The sequence below is a fragment of the Phascolarctos cinereus genome, unplaced genomic scaffold (assembly GCF_003287225.1).
Source record: "Phascolarctos cinereus isolate Bilbo 61053 unplaced genomic scaffold, phaCin_HiC Scaffold_4;HRSCAF=312, whole genome shotgun sequence".
NCBI classification, from domain to species: Eukaryota; Metazoa; Chordata; class Mammalia; order Diprotodontia; family Phascolarctidae; genus Phascolarctos; species Phascolarctos cinereus.
In genome coordinates this window covers 88,051,109-88,074,674 of record NW_027555847.1, presented here as the reverse complement: position 1 = coordinate 88,074,674, position 23,566 = coordinate 88,051,109, and the positions used below count along the sequence as shown (strand labels likewise).

The following is a 23,566-nucleotide window of genomic DNA, read 5'->3' as shown; positions in this document are numbered from 1 at the left end:
TTGCCACATTTGCGGTATATGTCTATACCTAAATGCATACAATTTTATAACTAGCTTGATTATTAACCATTTCATGTAAACCACTGTAGCCCTAAGCCTCTCCTCAGTAGTGAGTATGAACCAGGCCAAGTCAAATTATTTTCTTAACCAAGAACATGGCTTCTAAGGGACAAACACGTTAAAGGTCCTCTGGCAGCCAAGAGAAAGCATTTCCCCAGAATATCTGGCCTAACTTGAAACTATCCCAGATGGTATCTTTATCCAATTTTACTGGAGGAGACATGTTAGTTATTAAAATACTTGAAGACTCCAGAATAAATACTTTGCAATATTGTAAAAACAGGTTAAGGGGAACCAGACTATGGAAGCCTTAAACAACAGGCCAAGGGGGTTGCACTTTACTCAGGCAACAGGGAATGAATGAAAATTTTTAAATCATCAAAATGACTTGTCCAGATTGTATGTAAAAAGAATATCAGTCTTACAGCATATAATACATAGATTAATTGGATGAATAGGAGAGTAGAAGAGAAAATAGAGGAAGGAAGAATAATTACAATGTTAGTTCAGGTAAATGACTTTGAAATGTTCAGGTCTATATGATATAGAGATTTGAGGCACATGTATTGTCTCATTAAGAAGTCTATAGTCTTCATGAGCACCTGAGTTCAAATCTGGCCTCAGACACATAACACACTCATTAGCTGTGTGACTCTGGGCAAGTCACTTAACCCCAAATGCCTCGCAAAAAAAAAAAAGAAGAAGAAGAAGAAGTCTGTAGTCTTACATTTTGGGGGAAAAAAAGCTTAGTCACTTTCTAATAACCTAATTCCACAACTTTTATATAAACAGCTATAGGGAGAAAGACTAAATTTTTAATTATGCTACTGTTTCCCCCCAAGCCCTCAAAAAAGATTACAACCTAGAAATCTCTTCAATCAGTTGATTTCCAAGTACCCAGGAGTCCTTTAATCAATATAATGAAGCAATCATGGATGATTTCATCAGCTACTATCCTGACAGACAATAATCTATTTTATAGCTTACTCTGATATTTATCAAACACTTTGTACATGGCAAAGTGATCTTCTACAACAGAAGAATTCCCTGAGTTATGAAGCAAAAAGGGAACCAAGAAATAACATCTAATGTGTTCACAACTTGCTACTGAGAAAACTGAGTCACTTGGCTTCCCATCTTCCATATGATAATCAATAACATCAGCATTTCATACTTTTCTTCCCGTGACAAGTGATGAAGAATTTCTAAAATGTACAGAAAATGTCTCAAAGAGAAAGATCAGAACAGCCAAGTCTTTCACAACTGATCATCATTACAACACTGCTGTTTCTGTGTACAATGATCTCCTAGTTCTTCTCACTTCACTTTGCATCAGTTCATACAGGTCTTGCCATGTTTTTCTGAAACCAACTGACTAATCATCTCTTATACCACAGTAGCACTCCATCACAATCATATACTTCAACTTGTTCAGCCATTCCTCAATTGATGGATATCCTCTCAATTTTCAATTATTTGCCACCACAAAAAGAGCTGCTATAAATATTTTTGTACATATAGTTCCTTTCCTTTTTTTTTTTAAACTCTTGGGTGGCAGTGGTAATCCAAGGTTGAGGATTATAACGTTAGAAATGATAAACGGTCTCAAATCTCACAGATTCCAGGGTGGTGGATAAATAATCACTAAAATGTTTGAGTATGGGGTCAAAAGACCAGGCCATAATGAGAGTAAAAGTTGGTTTAAGGGATTATGTGGGAAAGGTAGAAAGACAGAAGGTTGTGGGTCCGAGAATAAAATTTCAAAGTTCAAGATCTTGAATGGGTTGCAATTCCTTTCCTGTCAAACATGATGACACGTGGCTGTAACCATGCCATGCAGAAGTGAGACCAATGTCTCTGGAACTGATAAGGTTAAACAATTGTTTTCCTACATTTTCTAAAAATGTCCTACCTCCCCCTTTACCTTCTAAATTCTAATCAAGTCTTCATAAACCCAACTCTATAACACCTCCTCCACAATGCCTTTCCTAATACTCTCAAACCTTTGGACCTCATATAGCACTCCTTGCTCCTCTCCAATATAGTAAGGCATTGCTATGTTCTTCTATTAGTTTGTATGTCCCATCCCTCTACTAGAGTGTAGGCTCTATGAAGCAAGGATTGCATCTTATGTAGAGACTCTGTACCTATCCAAGCACATTGGTATTCACAGAGTGGATGATTAATATTGATTTAACTAAAAAAGAAAGGATAAAGGATTTCCCAGCCCCTAACAAGTATACTAGGAGAGAACCAAGACTCTAGTCTCCTATATACCAATATTATTGGTACTTGGTCAGGATGCTATTCTCCCTCTCAGAAAAAAACAAATAAATAACTGAATGAAATATATTTTTTAAAAAAAGGAAATAAAGTGGATTTACACACAAATTTAATACACAGCTCAAACTAAAACAACAATCTGAATGTTCAATACATACCTGATACGCTCACAGATAACCTGGTACAAGTAGTCAAGGGTTAATTTGTGCTTTGGAACAGAGATTAACAATGGCTGCCCATACAGAACTGTCCCAGAAGATGTGCTTGTCTGCCTCATTTTCCTTTCTCTGAAGTAAACTGGAAAAGTCACACATTCTGATCCATCATCTGTGGTATTGCAGACTTCATATCTGTATCAATCATAGGAGAGAATAAATTCAACACATGGGGCCTAAAAGCATACATCTGAAGGTTAGGAGTGTGGCTATCTGGAACAGACCATACTAATGATGAAACATGCTACTCACCTCCTGACAGAGAGATGACCAGAGAGCAGACCCAGACATACATAGTTTTGGACATGGCCAATAAGAAAATTTGTTTTACTTGACTATACATGCTTGAAACGGTTTTGTTTTTCTTTCACTCTCAATTGGTGGGGGGCTTTGGGATGGGAGGGACAGAAGGCAGATTTTTGACTATGTATATGTATATGTGTATATGCATATTAAGTATGTATGCATACACACATACATTTAAAAAGAACAAATCATTCTTCAGCTACTATAATTCAGGGCAGGTACAAAGGAAGAGTCCTTAAGAAGAGATTGTAGAGGTCAGCTTAGTGAACTTGAAGACTTTTCATCGGTAAAAGTCTACTAAATTCTGAAGCAGCCTCCAAACATTAAGGCCAAAGTAGACCCCTGATTTCCACAATTATTATCTGTCCAGCTTTCACTTCTGACACAATCATATATACAGCTTTTCCATGCATAAAGGAAAAGGTAAAACAGATAGAGGGGCCAGGAGTTGCCTGATAAGCCTCTCATTTTCTCAGTAGGCTAGAGTTCTATTTAAAGACTGAAGTCCCAGTCTTTGACCAAAATTGTTTTCTATGTGATAGGTTTGTAACATTAATTATGGATCACTCTTCCAAACAGGAAGCAAATTTGACAAATTATTGTTTGCTTTATTTTAAAAAACAAATTGTAATATGATTACGTACTTTTTAAAAAATCAGTGAATAAAATCAATATTTACAAATCTACAAAACCGTCCTGAGCTTGTCATTTATCTGACTTAGTGAGACATAAAGGAATAAGATTTATTGATGTTTCTTTCATAAAATGTTAATAAAATTGATAATTACTTGTAGCTTTCCCCTCTTCCTCTAGAGGGAGATCTGACCTTTCTGATTCAATTGCTGAAACCCAAAATAAAAAACCCTAACATAATGATAAGCAAATCCAATAACAAAGAGGTCTGGTTACAATCTAAGCAAAAAGGGAACACAATGTTAATTTCATTAAATTATTGTATATGGATGTATTAGAAGCCAGTATCTTCATAAATCAGAACTGTCAGGCTTCTCTGGAAAAAAAAAAAGCCCCTCCTCAAGCAATTTGTTTGATCAACAGCCTGACCATATGCTCTGACCCACACTATGCATGCAAAGCTGTAAGTACCCTTAACTCAATACATTAGTTTCAAGAAATTAATTTTCAATCTTCAATAGTAGCGATTACTCTTTCTTTAAAATACTTTTGTAAAGGGAGGAAAGTATATTCTGTTCAGTGTATTCATCTGCAAAGACATTCAAAGCAGAAGCAAGTTAATAACTATTCTTTTTTTTCCTCGGAGAAAAGGGCAATCATTATGCCCCAATTCAAACTTTCCTAGCTATGGTATGTAGCTGATTTAGAAAGGCTGGGCAACAAACTGGACTGGCCTGGTTTTTCTCTTCCCCCAGTATCTACTGTAAAAATAAGAATTAAGCATTACACTCAATATGTGTATATGTATATACATATACATAAGTTACATCATAAGTCATGTGTATGGGGGGAGGGGGCAAACAGAAGAGCAGTTTATTCAAATCTATGAATTTTCTAAATTTTGGAGGTAGCACAAATGGGATTTTTTGCTCAAGGAAGACATTCCAGAATTCACAGAAACATAAAACCAGTAGGGACCTCAGGGATCACACCTAGTCTAACTTATTAATTTCTTAGATTAGGAAAGAACAGTAAGAAAAAACAGTAAGGTTGTGGCCAAATCAGGACTTTCAGTTAAATGTTCTTTCCACTCTGCCATGATTCCACATTTTCATCTTTCTTCATTACTCTTCCTCTGGTCAGATTAATAGCTATACAACCTTCTAGCCAAACATATTCTTGACAGCAAACAGTAAAATTTAAACTTAGGTGAATTCTAAACATTCCATCTTAAAAGGGTTAAATGTTAACCTTAGAGTAATAAAATGTTCCCTTAGACATCCCAGCTTCTAAGCATCATGCTAACAAAGCCCTTGTCCTGTTGGGCTCTGCAGCGCCCAGCAGTGCCTTGGCATCTATCCACAACTGTCCATTACTGCCCCTAAAATACACCCACTGGTACACCATCACATCAAATATGCCAAGAAATTAAATCTGATAATGAACATGAGGACAACCACAATCAAAACTTCTGGCATATGTTCTCTGCAACAAAAGATTACAAATAGTTGGATACTCACACAAAGATGTCATCTCGGGTCATAATATGATTTAAACCTTCATCCATTTGGAAAATTTTGTGGAATCGGTGATTATACACATCTGTGACCACCATCTAGGAGTAAATAGCCACAGAAAGATTATAGACTTGAGAGCCTACCATTAGCTAAAACAAACATAAAGTAATAATAGCCCCTTTTCTCTGTAAGAACATTACAGCTTACAAAATGCTTTCACATCCATTATCTCACTGGATTCTCACACTAATAGGGGTGAAGCAGACTGGGTTAGAGTTAATACCCTCATTTTATAGATGAGGAAACAAGTCCCAAGAGGTAAAGTAAATTGTGCAAGGTGACCCTTGTTCTAATTCCAAATCCATGCTCTTTTAATTATACCATGCTGCCCCAAGGAAGAAAATGCTTTCCAAGTTTGACTGCCAGAAGTGGCACTTACAGGGCACCAGGCTATGGGAACTGAAGCCAGTTGACTTTACCCTCCCAGCTACAACTGCAGGTTCTTTCACCACCACCCCTCAGGAGCCACCTCACAGTTCTAGTCACCCTAAGCCCAAAATAGTGACGTTAGCCAAAGAAAACTGGATGTTTATATGAGGAAGGTTTTGTTTATGAAACTGAAGTGACAACGTATAATCAACATCATATTGCTTGCATTCTCAAGAGGTAGGGAAAGGGCAGGAGGAGGGAGGGAAATTGGAACTCAAATTTTTAAAAAGTGAATATTAAAAAAAAATTTAATGTACTTGAGAAACATTCAACCAAAATTAATAAAAATATACTTTTTAAAAATATGAAAGAACACAAATGAAATTACAGCCTATTTCCTCTCAAATAAGCACAGGATGGCTGGCCCACCGAATGTAAAGGGACAAATTTAATCAGCAGCAAGCTCAAAACAAAAGGTAATACAGGTTTTCTAATGGTTCCTCACAACATCTATGGGCATTACCAATGCCCCTCAAAGTGACTGCAAATGCTGCTGATGGAGAGGAACACCAAAGTTCTGAGGATCTGGAAAGGGTATCAAAGATCCAGCCTTATTGTAAGGGGCAATCTAGAAGCAACTTAACTAAATATTACGTTTAATTTTATCAAAACTTCTTACGTTTTCAGCAGAAATACCAGAGAGCTTTGAGAGAGCCTCGCACAGGTCAGACACAGCCCCCATCATTGGCACAGTCACTCGATACTATTAATAAGGACAAAAAGAGAGTAAAAAGATTCAGGGAAGAAGCAGATGAAGGGCAATCAAAATGGAAAGACAGGTCTGCAGAGGTCTGGTGTCACTGTAGTTTCCTGGCACACCTACAGCATCTTTCCTAAAACCATTCAGGGCAGAATAACAACATGAGGCTGCAACGGTTACCTCCGCTCTCTGCAGCCTCAGAAAATTAGCCAAGAGAACAAGGCAGACAAATCTGGCCAAAGCCAACACCTCTCTTCTATAATAAGGGTGGCAGGCAGTGTGGAAATTGCATTATCATTTTCCCCGTCTACTTAAAATACTTTGTGCTTAATATTTGTAGGGTAGAGGGGCAGCTAGGTGGCACAGTGGATTGAGCACCGGCCCTGAAGTCAGAAGTTCCTGAGTTCAAATCCGGCCTCAGACCAAACACTTGACATGTAGTAGCTGTGTGACCCTGGGCAAGTCACTTTAACCCCAACAGCCAAAAAACAAACAAACAAAAAAACCACAAATATTTGTAGGGTAGGGTGATGAAGGGACAGGGGGAGTTTCTTTAAGATTTACTGATTTACAGAGTAAGAGTTTTAAGGACCTTAAAGACCTTCAAGTCTAACCTACTCATTTTATAGAGATGGAAACAGAGGAGCAGAGAGATGCTTGTCTAAGGTTACTTTGTTAATAGCACTACTACTTGATCCAGGTCCCCTGTATCCTAATCTGGTAGGCTTTCCAAATTCATCATTACTTTTAGGCATTGTCTGATCATAAACCTTACAAAGTACTTTGTACTTACATCACAGGATCAAATTTTAGAGTTAAAAAGGACACTGGAGTCATCTGGTTCAAGACTTGTATTACAAATGAAAAAAGTGACTTATTCAAGATCATATAAGCAAAAGAACTGGGATTTGAATCCTTGTGACTTTAAATCAAGCATACCTTCCAGTAAACTACATAAAAGCTTTGTGATAGTACTATATCCTAGCATACCTGGTAGTTATTATAAATTAACTGCATATTTATATATGCATCCTATTCCCTATGCAAGAAAATGAACTCCATAAGTGCAGGGAACTTATCTTAATTATTTCCCCTGAAAACCTAGTATGAGGCTTAAACTTTGCTGTTAACAGAATAACTGTTGCTCCATTTTATAGACAGAGGCACTGAAATAAAGTATTACCTTGTTTAAGATCTTATCAGTCACTGGCAGAACAGGACCTTTGCTAAAAGATCTACTAATCCCATCATAATTAAATTATCTGATTCACTATATGAATCTTGGGCACTGCTACCACTACCATTATTACTGAGGTTAAAAAGTACTCTTCTTTTAGTTCTCCAAAGTTCTAATTCAAATTCCTCTCAACAGGACACTCAGATAATTTTACCTGTCAGCATGATATGTAGGCAAAAACAATAATGTGAGATCATAAAGGAGTCTAATTCTAAAGTCAAGTGTGTCTGTTATACTAGGTACACACTGCTTCCAACATCTCCCTTTCCCAACCCAAAGACCCAATGAACATCTCTGGGCATCAGGTCTGACATACTCCATATGACATACGGAATTCGAAATTTTCAAAAATTAAATTTTCTAAGCAACTTCAAGGTAATAGATATTAACTTCAAGTGCTCAGTATAAAGGTCTAGCTTTAAGCAAGACTTATGCTCAAAGGCCATCTATAGTCTTTCTTTCAAACACATACCCAGCACGTGGAATTCTAAAAGAACCCAGAGACTAACACCACTTCAGATCTAGAAACTGAGATCTGAATGAAGACCAAACAGGTCACATACCTGGGTAGGTCTACACTGTGGATCTGCAGAAACCAAAAATACCTCCATAGTTCGATCTTTCTTCAGGGGCAAGGGGAGAGTTAAATAACAGAATGGGTCAAAAGTCACAGAAATTTTTGAGCATTCTGGGCAGACCAACGTGGATTTGAAAAGTCCATGGAAAGTATCCACTATCACAGAATCATTCCTTAACCTGTGATTCTCCCATGCTTCCTTTGCCACCACCTAAAAAAAGAGGAAAAAATACTACGTAAGCAAAGTTTCTACTTCACACGTTTCATTTATGGGATTCTAAAGCAGCAATCCAAGGCAGACTATAAGCCTATCTATAGAAGCAAAGTTAACAGTCTGTTCCTAAAACAGGGAACAGAATCTGTCTTTATTAGCAGGACTTAACAAGCCATCACTGATTCCCACACTCCCCTTTCCCACTCCAAAGACCCAGGGACCATCTTGGGCCTCAGTTCCCTTTCTTTTTAAAATGAACTACATGTGTGTTTTGTTTCCTCTTTCTGGTGGTTCCTCCTATTGGTTCTAATTCTTCCTTACAACATCACTAATGTGAAAATATATTTAATAGGAACGTATATGTATAGCCTATATCAGATTGCAAGCGCTGTCTTAGGGAGGGAGGTAAGGAGGGAGGGGGAGAAAAATTTAAAACAAAAGCTTATGGATTGTTGATAATTCAAAATAAACTAATTTTTAGAAAATTAAAAATAATAAAAATAAAAACTAAAAACAGGGGGAAAATGAACTACATGGCAGAGGGTCTAGGCATCAGGAAACCCCAAATCCAAATACTACCTCCAATATTCTCTAGCTGTGTGTTCCTGAACAGCTCAGTAGTAAAGAAGTAACTAGTATCAGTTTCCTATTTTATAGCCTAAAAAACCAATACAATGCTTAAAGCATTTAGGTAACTCAATAGAGAGGCTGGCCATTAAACTTGGATTTTAATAACAAAGAAATAGTAATAACAGTAACTTTGGCTTACAGCTATAAGCTGTGGCCAACAAGACACGATTCTGATGTTCTGTTATCATCCCTAGGAAACATTGGTTTAAAAAGAACCTCTGTCTACTCTAGCTAGAGCTTGCCACCTCCAAGAGGTCCCATCCTTCTCAGATCAATAGAGTTCATCAATCTGACATCAAACATCATACCAAGTCAGGCCGGCCATTGGCATCCTTTAGCTCTAAGTATGGTTTCTTCTTAACACGGTTCAGATCCTCATGTAATCCATCCAGAAGAAAGGCCAATAACTCTTGAGAATCCTGTTGCTGGTAACCTGAAAATTGAGGGGCAAAACGACCAACCTGGGTCTAAAGAGAAACAAAATAAATAATTTTTAAAAATAAGTTGATTAGTATATGCCAAAGGAAGCTCATTAGGGCATTGTGTTATAGGACAGCCTTCCTTCTCCCCTTCCAAGATGATATCAATCTATTAATGACTATTTTTTAGGGTCTAGTCATTCAACTGCTAAACAAAGCTGTGATTTCACTAGGGAAAATGCTCCCTCCACCATATCTTCTATGCTTTAGTAGACAATACTTAACAAGATGCTATGGCCAAAAAAGGCATTATCTAATAGTCAGCCAATTTTCTGATAACAAGACTCTCTAAACTTGGCTATATTGGTCTTCAGATTACAAAAACACAATTAATCCTGGGCTGATCTGAGAAGGCTCTCTAGATCTGCCAGAGCTTATGCCACCTTCCTCAGCCCAGGCGATCCTGATGGCATGATGAGTTACTGGAAACATATTTTGATGAAGGAAATGAAATATTATACACAAATAGCACCATCAAAAGAAAAGAGGCTACAGAAATTAAAAACAGAAAAAGGCATAAGAATTGGCTTCTGGCAGGGCCCAAAATCTCTATTTTGCACATACAAAACAAGCTAAGGGCTAGAATAGGCAGCTGGTGAGAGAAGACTCCATTTAAGGGGAACCATGCCAAAATGCTTCATCGAGTATAAAACTAGTAATAAAATTTTGGGTGAAATGATCCAAATTAAGTTACAAGGGAAGATATTTGGTTTTAAATCCCATGTTGCTGTTAAGTGAGGACAATGCCTTATCTCTTCTAATTATCAGTTTCTCAAGTTCTCAGAAATGCCAAGTACTCAAACTGATCCAGATTAGGGACTGTCTCAAAAGAATAATTTGTAGGGGCAGCTGGGTGGCACAATGGATAGAGCACTGGCCCTGAAGTCAGGAGTACCTGAGTTCAAATCCAGCCTCAGACACATAACACTCACTAGCTGTGTGACTCTGGGCAACTCACTTAACCCCAACTGCCTCACAAAAAAAAAAAATTAAAAAAAAAATAATGATTTGTGGGAAGGCAAGGTTGGGGATTTATCCCCAAACATCCTATTTTCCTTTAAATACATCATACCAATATACCATCAGATATACTGATGATATATTTCCTTTCCACCTATCATACTTATATTTATTTAAATCAAGTTGAGACTATTTTAAACTTTACCCTGAAATTCTTTTTGATAATAAGCATGTACATTATTATTTATAAACAATTCCCAGAGGACAATGGGACTCAAGAAAGACAATAGCATTGGTTTTTAATTTCAATAAGAACACAATGGTAACTATGCCAGAAATATCTATCTTCCCTTCCCTTTTCTCTAGTTTTCTTCATTCCTTCTCATTCTTTAAAGCCTGATTCCAAAGCTACCTAGTTAGGGAAGCTTTGTAGGGTCTCCAACTCAGTAAGTACCAGAAAGAAAGTTACATGGGTGGGGCAGCAATTCTTACTTTTTATGCTTGTATTTCATTCATCTCTGCTCTGATCTAAGTCCTCACTTTCTGATGGTACTGTATACTGCTTTGCTCTTTTTCTAAGCTCTTAAGGTAGATGTTAAATTCATTAAGTTTTTCTTTTACTTTCTAACAAATATAAGTATTCAGCATTACAAATTGCCTCAGTATTATTCTGGAAATATCTCTCAGATTTTTATATGTAGTATCTAATGTCATTGTCTTTAATTTATTGTTTTATTTCATCTTTCACTTCAGCATTATTTAATAAATTATTTTTTACTTTCCACATGGATCTGCACCAGGAGGTTCTGACTTTTTTTCTGTCATGGGCCTCTCTGGCAATCTGATGAAGCCTATGGACCTTCTGAGAAGGTTTTAAATGCATAAGATAAAACATACAAGATTACAAAGGAAACCAATTATACTGAAAAAGTTATCAAGATACTTAAAAAACAAGTTCACTGAGTCCAGGTTAAGAACGGCCAGATCTGTAACATTTACTTAAATATGTCTCACTTTATTCCATTATGATCCATATATGTAGTACAGAATATGTCTACTCTTCTACATTATAGCTCTGGGACCTAACATGATCAATTTTTATGTTCACTCCATGTATACTTCCAAAGAAAACAATATGCCTGTTTTCCCCATTGTTTTATGTTTTTCTCTTTAAGTTTTGTTAGACCTAGTTTAATATACTATTCAGTTCTATAATTCTTTTTTTGTTGAATTTAATTTTCTGATATAATGCAGTGTAGAAATCTAACTACTGTCATCTGCTTTTGTAAGACTTGAACTTTTTCTTTATTTTTATTTCAAAACAATGTTTCATATATATTTAGAAGTATGTACTTTCATTTTGAATTATCTAAATTTAGTATTCTCCACATAGTCTATGACAACGTTCTGCACAAGCAGAACTTTAATATGTATTGCAAGAGTCTGATTTTTCAAGACCACTTGTTCCAAAATTCTCTTCTTTTGTATCACAATCATTTCATAAACTTGGCACACTTTCTTTTTTCTACCTCTCTATTCCTTACCTACCTCTCAAACCCCTTACATCCCACCCACCCCCAACACACCCACAAACCCACAGAGTTTCCTAAATCCCTACTAGACTTTGGGCTCAGAGCAGGCTGATTCTCTAACATCTGATACCACTGCTCTTTCTTGAGTCAAGGAAGTCCTTGATTTAAGAACATTGACTTACAGACACCCTATGGATGATTTACAGTGGATTCCTCTGCTGATGACATTCTTTGCTGTTGAGGCCTTTCCTACCACTGCTTTAGGAGCCTATACTTATCCTACTGACCACATCTTTAATGACCCTAATACTAAGAAAGGAACAATCCAATTGATGGAGCCTGGGTTTCACTATAACTCTTTATTGCTCTCTGGACTCAAAACATAGAGATAAAAATACTATTTCAGCTCAAAGAAGCTTTTGGTTGGAGAACCCAGATACCACGTAAAATCTATTACAAATCTCAAACAATCAATGTGCACAAAACTTTCTAAACAACTGATTTGTAAAATGAGCACTTTCTGAACCTAAGGAAAACACTTTAAAAAGCCAGCTTAGCAGAGTCACTCACAGGCCCAATACAACTCATGTTTAAAAAAAAAAAAGCCTCATTCAAAAACTAGAAAACCATGATAAGGATTCCCTACTGGACAAAAATGCTGGGAAAACTAGACAGCAGTTTGGTAGAAATTAGATTTAGAGCAATAATTCACACCAAAACCCATGTGTCCAAATGGACACATGACCTAGATATAAAAAGGCACATCATAAACAAATTAAAGGAACAATGAAATTACCTTTAATATCCATAGATCGGGAAAGGGTTCATGACCAAGCATGGGATAGAGAGTACACGAGAAAATAAAATGGGCAATTTTGATAACATAATATTTAAAAGTGTCTGCACAAATCCAATTCATCTAAAATTAGAAGGGTAACAGTTAACTGGGGGAAAAAAATCTTTGCAGCAACTTTCTCTGATCAGAGTCTCATTTCCAAGTTATAAAAATAACTAATTTAAATTAAGAATAAGAGCCATTCCCCAAATGATAAAGTCAAAAGACATAAAAAGGGAGTTTTCAAGGGGAAAAAATCCTATCTATAGCCACAAAAATAGCTAGTGTTTAAACAGCATTTTAAGCTGCGTAGCACTTTACAAATATTATCTCACAGGTGAGGAAACTGAAGCTGAGAGAGGTTAATGTCTTGTCCAGGGTCACAGAGCTAGGAAACGCCTGAGGCTAGAATTTTAAGTCCGGTCTTCCTGACCAAAAGTCAAATCCATACTACCTACCTGCCTCCACATGAAAAACATGCTGATTCCATCTCACACCCCCAGACTGGCAAAGGTGACAAAAAGGAAAATCACAAATGTTGGAGGGGCCATAGGAAAACAGGGCCACTGATGCCCTGCTTGTGGAATTGTGAATGAGCACAGCCATTCTAGAAAGCAATTAGGAACTACAGCCCAAAAGTGAATAAACTGTGTATACTCTTTGATCCAGTCAGACCACTACTAGGCATAAACCATAAGATCCAAGAAAGAGAAAAAGGTCCCATCTATATAAAAATATTTATAGAAGTTCTTTTTCTGGTGGCAAAGAACTAGAAACTAAGGGGGTACCCATCAGTTGGAGAATGGCTAATGTATGGTGTATGAATATAATGAAATGATGAAAGGGATGGTGTCAGAGAAACCTGAGAAGATGTATATAAACTGATGCAGTCAAGCAAGCAGAACCAGGAGAATTTATACTATAACAGTAGCACTGTGAAAACAATTTTGAAATCCTGAAGAACTCTGATTAATGCAATAATCAACTGCAATTCCAAAGAAATGATGATGTCTTAAGAATGCTACCCACCTGGCAGGGGTGCCAAATACGTAGAATGAGATAAACATTTTTGGACAAAGTCAACGTGGGAATTTGTCTTGCTTGACTATATTTATTTGTCACAAGGATTCTAGTTTTTCTTTCCCCACAGAAGTGAAGGAGTGAGAGCAAGTAAATGCTTAATCATTAAAAAAAAAATTTAACTTTAAAAATAGACGGAAAGAAAATTAAGCAACTCTCATAAGGGAATGTCTACCTACTTTGAACATCCGTGGAGCCACTTGCGTGTTCCTCCCAGACCACATCTGTTTGATGAGATCAGCATAGGCCTCAGCAATTTCCCCTTTCATGCCCAGAGGATTATCTCGGTTGATTTCAGCCTCATATTCATCTTTCAGAAAGTATTCGGTCAATGGTGCAGTGTTACTCAAGCACTGAAAAGAGAATTTTGTCCGGGGACATACATCCTTACTAAAACAAGTAATGATGTAATGAATAACTAAGTATATTAACCAATAACATGTTCAGAATAACCAAATCCTGAAGTAGTCAATTATTATCTTTCCAAAATAAGCTTTAGAAGTTTTCAAAGAATAATGAGAAGGAGCATCTACCAACTGTGCTGATACAGCTGACAGAGTCTTATACTTCCATAGCATTCTTAAAAGTGCTCTCAACATGCCTACCTAATCCTGTCACAATTACTGTGTACAGTTAGCAACAGAGCCAAGACCCAGGTGCCTTGATTCTTAAGTCCAGCATTCATTCCATTAGATCAACCCAGTGGATAGAAAAAACCTTCCACTATCATTAATGTATCTAATGTTCCTGCAAGACTTCGTGCTTTTGGAAATCCAAGATTAAGTGAGCTATTTAAGCTCACTTTGAGTTGACAAGCCTTTGACTTTCTCCCTGAGTTTGTGAAACACTAGGGCTTCTAGGACTTCCAATTCTGAGCCAGAGCTTCCTGAAATAATTGGCCTGCTGTATGTTATTACCCCAGGTGTAAAGTCTATGGGCAGAGCAGAGGTACAGATTGCTAAAAGCCACCACTACTTCCCCACAACGAATTGTGAAGGCCACAGGGCAAGTGTACCAATATTCTCAGGAAAAGTCTAACCCTTAGAAATAGCAAGGTTCAAAACTGAACTTTGTATATATAATTTTACCTGTGTCTTTTCCCCCCAATATAGAACTAAGTTTGAAGAAGGCAGGGACCTAGTCTTTTCTAAGACTTTTTAATCCTTCCCAAGCCTGCATTCATTGGTTCTTAATAAGTGTTTACTGCATGAGTTAACGAACCAAAGAAAAATTTCTGGTGTCCTAAAGAATAATTACATCCTCCTATATTAAAATATTTTGGCATCTACAGTTGGCACCTAACAAGTCAGAGAAAGACTGGTGGAGGAATGATTCAGGGCTCTTTTAAACTTGAGCTTGGGAACCTGCAGAACACAGAAAACCAGAAGTTGACTATGGAAAGTGTAACAGGTTATTATGCACCACAACTGTCACAACTTCCAAAAATTTGAAAATTCCTGGAAAAATTCGAGTTGTCTTTGACAACTAGTTAATTCTTTAGAAGGAGGCTTTGCCCCTCTACCTGCAAAGCAGAATTCATGAAGCAGGTATTCCCCAGGTTTCCAAGTCCACAAAGCCCAGGCTGAGTGTGAGATTGAGACTCTCGGCAACTATAAGAATTGGAGAAGCCAGAACCTCTGGAAGAAAACAGAAACACTCATCAGAAATAGAAGAATATACTGAACAATAAATGCGTACAGATGACCCATTAGAGGGTTCTACTCCTCATTCCATTCCATCTCCTATTAAATTTATCTAGCTAGGTACATCAAACCTCATTCAACAGCATCACACAATCAAGGAAGGGGCCACATTAATGCTTTATTCTAAATCTTCCTCATCTATGAATAATGGAGAGATTGAATAGGGGCTAAGACCTGTCATTTCACTACATACAGGGTACACCCACGTGAGGAAAATTCCCTCTAACAATACAGGATAGCACCTTCTCTGCCTCTTGCCATTTTAGAACGTGGCCTCAAGAAACAAAAGGTTAAGGTGACTTGCTCAGGTTCACAAAGCCAGTGTCCAAGGATGGGATTAAAATCTGGGTCATCTTCACTCTGAGACCAGTTCTCTATTCACAATGCTGCCACACTGCCTCTCGCTTAATGGAGAGGTCTAAATTCTTCTCATATTGCAGAGTAAAGTAAATATTAATTTTGAAAAGGGCTAGGTCCTGGCCAAATAGCGGACACCAACAAGATAAGCTTGCAGCCAATTCTTGCCCAACCTCTCCACTCTCCCACCCCCACCCTCAACTTCTGGATTTCTGAACTGGCAGCCACATTCCTCTCTCTTCCTGCCATTACATGGTTGTTATGATGAAAGAAAAAGGTTTATTACTGTGATCTTCAATTACTTAACAGGTCATAATTACTAAAAATAAAACTGCAACAGTACCTCATCACTAATCACTTATAGAGTAGGGAAAAAATAGTTGGGTTAATGTGTTAAACACAACTAGGAGGCGGGGGGGGGGGGGGGGTGAAGCTACCTAAAGTGGCTACAGAACCTACTGAAACAAAGGGCCAAAGGCCCCGCCCCCAAAAAAACAAACCACAAAGGAGAATTAGCAAAGCCTAAGCCCATCACTCCAAGGGCAGACACAGGTGGGCTGACATTCAAAGCTGGGAGGGTCAGGAAAAGATGCCAAGGAAAAGAGAAGCTGTGAGAAAAGTCCCGCTCTTACCCCCTGCTGAGACCGGAGCTGTGCACACCAGAAGAGTTAGCACTATCACCATTTGTAATGGGAGAAGCAGACATGGAGGAATAGGAGCTTGCTGATGATTTTGGAGAGGTAGTAAAAGCTCTGCTAGTGCTTGATCTGGGAGAGAGGAAAGAAGCAGGAATAACGCTACTGACTTTGTACAGTACTTTGGGGCATTTTTCAGAGAAGAGGGAACATTCCCCAGAGTTCAACTGCTTGACCTAAAAAGTTCATTTTCATGTAACTTCAAGGCAGGTTCCAGTTACACAAGGGTCAAAGAAATTCACACATTTCCTATCTCCATTTGGGTTTCCCTATGTGGTCATGCACAAAATGTTCAGAATGAGGAATCATCTACACTTTGGGAATTTTTGGATTGCTAATTTAACAGAATTCCTTGTGAAAGAGCAACAACAATAAAATTTCATAGTGAAGTACTTTCCCTAAAAGCCTGACTAGGTAAGGTAACTAGACTGTGAAAATCCTCTCCAGCAGAATAGAAGTTTCTCGATGGCAGGACAAGTTTTGTTTTTGTCTTTGCATTCCTGGCACCTCGCCTGGCAAGTGGTAGATGAATAAGAAATGGCTGTTAAAGTGAAATGAGGAACCAAAAATAAACATATCTAAAATGAGTGTGAGAATGAAAGGAACTGTTTCAACTTTATATATATATGTGATTCTAAAGCTCTGATATTTTTCATTAATGCATAATTTGGATTTATATTTACTTCCAAGATGGTTAAATCCAACAAACCACCCAGATGCTCTCTATCTTAGTTAAAAATTATACAAGGCGTTTAATAGATAGTGACTTTTGAAGTCTTCTTTTAGAAATATACAACTGTGATGTTAGTTCAGAATATCAAGTTCTCATAAGTTAGACAAAGGAAGTGACTAAATAGCAAAAACAGTCAACACAAAGCACCCAATATAATGGTATCTGATCTTGAATTAGTGTACCTTTTGAAAAAACAGAAGCTATGAGGGGCAGAGATAAGAAGGCAATCAGTGTGTACATTAATAAAATAAGCATACCGTGGAGAACATCATCTAACAGGCCTGCATTCTAACCCTGACTCCACCAATAACTTTCTAAGTGACAGGAAACCCACCTAACCCAGTGCTGTACCTACTAGAAGATAAATCTCCATTAGCAAAAAGGTGCAGTTCATTCTTACATATATATGTCTAGTCTCTTACACTGTAAATTAGCTCAAGTACCAGATAGGGAAATACATCAACTGGGGATCTGGCAGCCTAAGTAAGGCATTAAGTTCAGGATACTTACCAGCACTTAACTTAATATGCACTACTAAGTTCTACCCATCACCATCACTGCCATCACTACCACATTCCAATAATACGACAGAATCAGTGATACAAAGACTAAAGCCAGAGGGAGAAAGAGAAAACAGTGAAATACAAACTCCAAATTACCTTTCATTGTACTCTCTACTTATGCCAAGGGTGGGAGCCTTACACCTCATGGCCACATGCGGCCTAAGTCCTCAGGTACAGCCTTCTGAGTCCAAGTTTTCCAGAACAAATTCTTTTATCAAGGGGGGATTTGTTCTGTGAAGTTTGGATTCAGTCAAGGGCCACACTTGAGGACCTCAAAGGCCACATGTGGCCTCAAGGCCTCAGGTTCCCCATTCTTGACCTATCTCATGCAGTACCTGTATAGCTAAGGAATAAACTGGGAGAAGTTAAAGATGAATATAATCACAAGTGCAATAAATCATACAACCAATCAAGTTACTGGACACACATGTTCGGTCTCCAAGTATGGCCAGTCTCTCTACCAAAGAGACAGCTATGGCACAACAGAAAAGCACTGAAAATAAAGTAGAAAAAACTATTTTTGTCCTGATCCAGACACTTTACTATCAGTGTAATCCTGGGCAATTGATTCACTTCTCCCCTCTTGAAGATTCAATTTCTACAAAATAAGGGACTTGAATTAAATGACCTCTAGGGTACTTTCAAACTTAAATACTATGATTCTATTAAATCATTTCTTGCTGACAAATAATTCAATAAAAATTCAATTCAAAGGATACATTGTTCAGAAAATTCCAGATAAAAGACCTGTCACCAGAGTTCTCAGTGTAAATACATTTGCCCAAAAAAAAAGTAGCTAAATCCTGGAACAAAATTTCTAAGTATGAAAAGAATTCTTTTCTGAGCATTGCAAAGTGGGGTGATGCTGAACCAAGAAGGTCTTCTCTAGCTCCTCCAAGTCTCTTACTTAGATCTACCAGAGAAAATATCTACACAACACTATATGAAGGGTATATGTTTAAATTCTAATCATGTCTGGTCTTGCCAGTACTCCAAAATCTTAAAGTTACCATACATGTCAGAAATGTGTAAGGAGAGCTTGATTAAGTCTCATTGTCCTTGTGTATTTAGTATTTTTAAAATTCCTATAGAGAAGACAAGTTAAGGTATTATTTGATAAAGGTACAGTTCTCCATAGGTGCTTGGGTAGGCCAAGTTATAAGAACCTGATTGCAGCCAAAATTCCTCTGGAAAGTCCAGACAAACACACTCGTTCATGTGCCACAGTGGATGTACTGTTTAAGTTATTGGGACCAAAATCTACACTCATTTCTTCTTCTGCCCTGAATAAGTTAAGACACATATTTAGTAGACAGCAACTATAAACCTGAACACATGCATGTCAATTTCAGCTTTAAATAGATGCATGTCATATTCAGCTCAGTCTTTCGTCCAAGAAACTTGCTTAAAATTCTAAAACTAATCCCACTGTAGAAGATTTATCTTAAATACTCTAAGCATTACATTCACATTTTTTTAAGTTGAAGAAAAATACTGTACAGGGCCTTCCAAATTTTTTCTAACATTATGTAAAGAAAATAACAGCTATCCTTCCAATTTCTATAACAACTACTTTGGGAAGAGCTAGCTACACTAGTTCTACCTAGAGCTCACAGCATTAAGCACAACTTTTTTTAAAAAGAAATTCATATGCCAGACCAGTGAATGAGAAAAGGAAACATACAAGAGGAGAATGATTATGAAAAGGTTTTTCTGACAACCACCGACAGAGTCAAAAAGAAAATGGATCTCTCCCCTACAAACTCAACCCTCTTCCAAACTTGCTTATTTCTGTCAAAGGCATCACCATTCTTCTCTCTCAGGCTGACCACCTAAGAATCACCTTCCATTCTTCCCTCTCCCTCATTCCACATATCTAATCAGTTGCCTAATCTTGTTATTTCTTTCCCTCAACTGTCACACTAACCCCTTCTCTTTAATTATCCAACCCCCAGGCCAGCATCACCTAGACTGCTGCCTGCAAAGACCTCCTAAATGACCTCCCTAGCTCCAGCCTCTCCCCAACTCTGGTCCACCCTATACACTGCTGCCCCAAAGTGATTTTCCTTAAGCACAGACCTGACCATATCACTCTCCTCAATAAAGTGCTTAGGCTCCCATTACCTCTAAGGATCAATTCTAGGCTCTTGTTCATATCCATGTTCCAACCTGTCTTTGTGGTCTCACAGTATACCACTCCCATATCGCCCTCTCTGATTCAGCCAGTCTGTTCCTCACAAACAGAGCTCCACTCTCATTTCTGTATCTCTGCATTGTCTGCTCCCCCACAAGGTGTTCTCCACATGAAGTCACTTCACAAGTCTCAGCTTAGGCACAACCTTATACATTAAGCCTTTCCTGATTCTCTCAACTGTTAATGCCTTTCCTCTCTAACTTATTCTTACTCAACTTTTGTTTTCTTATACTTATTCTGTATATGTTTACATAAATACTGCTCTCCTTAGGTAAATGTAAATTCCTTGAGAGTAGGTACTGTTTTCTATTCTTTCTACCTGTTTGTCCAGTGCCTAGCACATAGCAGGCATTAATAAATGTTTGTTGACTGAGAGAAATTATCATAGCTGGGGAAAATTAGGGAGACTACATCACAAAAGGTATAATACTAACCAAAAATCATCATTAAAATTCAAGAAAAAAATTAGACACTTGACCTAAAAAGTAGTTCCCAATAGACACAGTGATCAAGGATCTTCAAGGCACTTGTATATGTGAGAATTAAATAATAATCACACTCACTGAAATTTTTCTACTTCCCCACCACTAGGCGATAGTGTTAACCATACTAATAAAATCAGCCTCGCACTATGCTTACCAGGGCCACTGCTGAGCCTGGGGAACCATATTTATAAGGCTACATTGTGAAGTTCAGTAGAATGAAACAGCATTACTGAATATCCAGTCCAAGGGTGGGGACCTTGTAGCCTCAAGGCCACATGTGGCCCTCTAGGTCCTCAAGTGCGGCCCTCTGACTGAACTCAAACTTCACACAGAAATCCTTTTATTAAGGGGATTTTTCCTGTGAAGTCTGGATTTAGTCAAAGGGCCACATGTGGCCTCAAGGCCCCAGGTTCCCCACCCCTGATCCAGTCTAATACAGCTGACAATCAAAACTGACAAAACTACATGAGGCTGTAACAGGTCTCAACATAGATCAGGTTGTTTTCTTCCCAGAATGTTATTGTTGCTCTCCTAGTGAGCTACTATGAAGAATTCTTTCTCCACGTGAGAGAGCCTCCACCTCAATTGCTAAGCATGATAGAGAAGGAATGTTGGGCCTCACTCAGACACCCCAGAGGTAAGTAACATTTCTGAAGAGATGACAGCAGCCTCAGCTAACCTGTCAAGTTGTGTCTCAAAAGACATCAAAAGCTCCTTTGGGACTATATTGGCAAGTCCTGTAGATTCCATGAGGATAAGAGGCCCACAGCTTCTCATTTCTTCTGCCTATCATTAGCTGGAGCACCTTTTTCCTTTTATCTGGGCCATAGAGGAGGGAAACCTCTAACCCAATAAAAGTTTTTGTCAAAAGTCTGGATGATGTTGGCAAAGAAAGGTACAACAGCTGCCTTACAGCCATCCTCTTTACATATCCCTTTTCTCTCAGCTTCAAAAGAAAAATCAACTCTTCCTTTCCCAAGGATGTATTCCACACTATATATAAATGCACCTATAGACAAAAAATTTTCTTGGCAAGCTCCAGGGACAACTATTAACAACTCCCTAATCAAAGGCGACACTTTGATGGCAATGAGACAGAGTTAAACTACTATTACCTTTAATTCAGCCAAAACCTTGTGCCCACTGAGCTGTTCATCTGGGCTCCCAGCCAGGCTAATCATAAAGAGGGGGAGTAATAGCATATCATTAAAACAACAGGAGCCTCACCAGAGTTTAGTGCAATACTTTCCCTGATACTGTGCTCTTCTGACAAATTAAACCTGGATGAAAAAAAGAGGTTGCTTGTTATGCCTCATACCAAAGAATAAGTCCTGAGAAAGTCAATATACACTTCAGAATTTCAGGAAAGTTTTCCCCCAAGTCAGAGAAAAATTCTCTAGCATAGATAAATGCTTTAGAAAGGAGTTTCTCACTCAGACATCTGAACACTGGGCTAAAATAGGAAGAAAGCTCACTTACTTGGACTGAAGTGTCTGTCTCGGCCATGTGCCATCTTCATTTTGGGGCTCAATGACTAGTACCTGAATGAAAAGGAATAACACATCAAGGCAATGGAAGTAATCCTTATTGTCACACTACCAGTACACATTTTCTGTTCTATGCAAAGAAATTAAAGGCTGCCACGATCTAGCCAACTTCTGCAAAAAACACAAGTTCCTGACATCCCACAATATATTTATTTACACACAGCAGAAAGAGTAATCAGCAATCAATAAAACAAGCTTCTACTCAGCGCGTATGTACAAGGTATGGTGCTAAGAACCGGAGGTTTAAAAAAAAAAAAGAACTAGACTCATAACCTCTTTCCATGACTTTTTGCTTGTGTAACATTTAACCTCTTAGCCTAAGTTTCCTCATTTGTAAAATGAGAAGGTTGGACTATAACGACCCTTAATCTTTCCGGCTCTAAAGTTTTGATACAATGCTCTCCAATCCACTTCTGCTCATAATCAGCCTCCTATTTTGACTAAAGGTACAGCTGGCCCTTGAGTCAATTAAAAGATTTTTGAAACGTGCACAACTGTAGTTGTTATAGGAAGCACGTTAGACTGAGGACATCATTAGGTTGCAAAGCCAGGAAGTAAAAGAAAGAGACAATACTGTTACCAACTTGGGAGAGAGCCAAGAAGGGTGATTTGCATCCTGCCAGTCTATTACAGCAAGCTGTCTGTCTAAAATACTAAAAGTCAGTGGAGGAGCTGTTGAATAAACATTTAGACTATCATTTAAAAAAAGGGGGGGGATGAAAGCAGCCCCTGTCCTCAAGAAGCTTCCATCATATTGGGAGAGACAACATGTAAATAATTAGACACCTAAAAAATACATAACAAGAGTAGATAAAATGTAACTTTGGAGGGGAAGGTTCTAGAAGCTGCAGGAGACAGAAAAGCCTCCTGCAGACAGGGGCATTTAAGCTGAGTCATAAAGGAAGCTTGAGATTCTAAGAGGTGGAAGTTAAGAGAGAGAGTTCAGAGCCACATACCTGCCCCTGGTATAAACCAGCATCTTGCACGGTGTTGTCTGGCTTGCTGAGCTGCTCATATGTATTACTCATATACTTGTTCCATAACCTTGTTTCCCTCTCATCAGGAATGTTAAATAGTTTCCGCATTTCCTTCTCAATTGTTGCTAATTAAAGACAAACACACAGTTCAGCTGTTTTTCTACACTCAAGTGTCTAATGCAATAGCAAGAACTAGGTCTAAGGAACTGACAAGGCTGAATTAAAGCCCCACAATGACACTGAAATAAAGACAAATCACTTAGAAACATTTTCAGATTTTCTCAAAGTATTCTACAGCTGAAATCCCTTTCTGCCTAATCCCAGGACCATTGATGAGTCCTGAAAAAACCCATCACTCATGCGAGTCCTCTAACACAGCCTTCTTGGCTCTTGGTACAAAAAGCAACAGTTGGCTGGCACTACAAATCTGACTACGATTGCCAACTGCTTCAGCTAGGCTGACTTTACATTAAGATCTTTCAAACCTGCTGGGAGCTGCAGTCTTACCCCGAGGGAGCTGCTTTTAGGCAAAATCCAAACTTCAGAAGATGACTAAAGGGCATCA

At 38.1% G+C, this 23,566-nt stretch overlaps 1 protein-coding gene across 5 annotated transcripts in view; it reads right to left on the bottom strand.

Moving 5' to 3' along the window:
- Positions 1 to 23,566, bottom strand: part of USP4 (ubiquitin specific peptidase 4) — a 71,279-nt gene that overhangs the window by 28,974 nt on the left and 18,739 nt on the right. For 3 of the 5 annotated variants that reach the window (XM_020999017.2, XM_020999016.2, XM_020999014.2), the window contains exons 5-14: positions 22,981 to 23,126; positions 21,957 to 22,018; positions 16,440 to 16,574; positions 15,270 to 15,384; positions 13,927 to 14,100; positions 9,170 to 9,328; positions 8,004 to 8,228; positions 6,123 to 6,206; positions 5,018 to 5,112; positions 2,502 to 2,693 (exon numbers count right to left, since the gene is read on the bottom strand). In XM_020999017.2, the coding sequence (XP_020854676.1) occupies positions 2,502 to 2,693; positions 5,018 to 5,112; positions 6,123 to 6,206; positions 8,004 to 8,228; positions 9,170 to 9,328; positions 13,927 to 14,100; positions 15,270 to 15,384; positions 16,440 to 16,574; positions 21,957 to 22,018; positions 22,981 to 23,126 (1,387 nt within the window). Of the gene's footprint in view, positions 1 to 2,501; positions 2,694 to 5,017; positions 5,113 to 6,122; positions 6,207 to 8,003; positions 8,229 to 9,169; positions 9,329 to 13,926; positions 14,101 to 15,269; positions 15,385 to 16,439; positions 16,575 to 21,639; positions 21,758 to 21,956; positions 22,019 to 22,980; positions 23,127 to 23,566 lie in introns of those variants that run through there. The other 2 variants (XM_020999015.1, XM_078152381.1) reach the window with 2 other exon arrangements.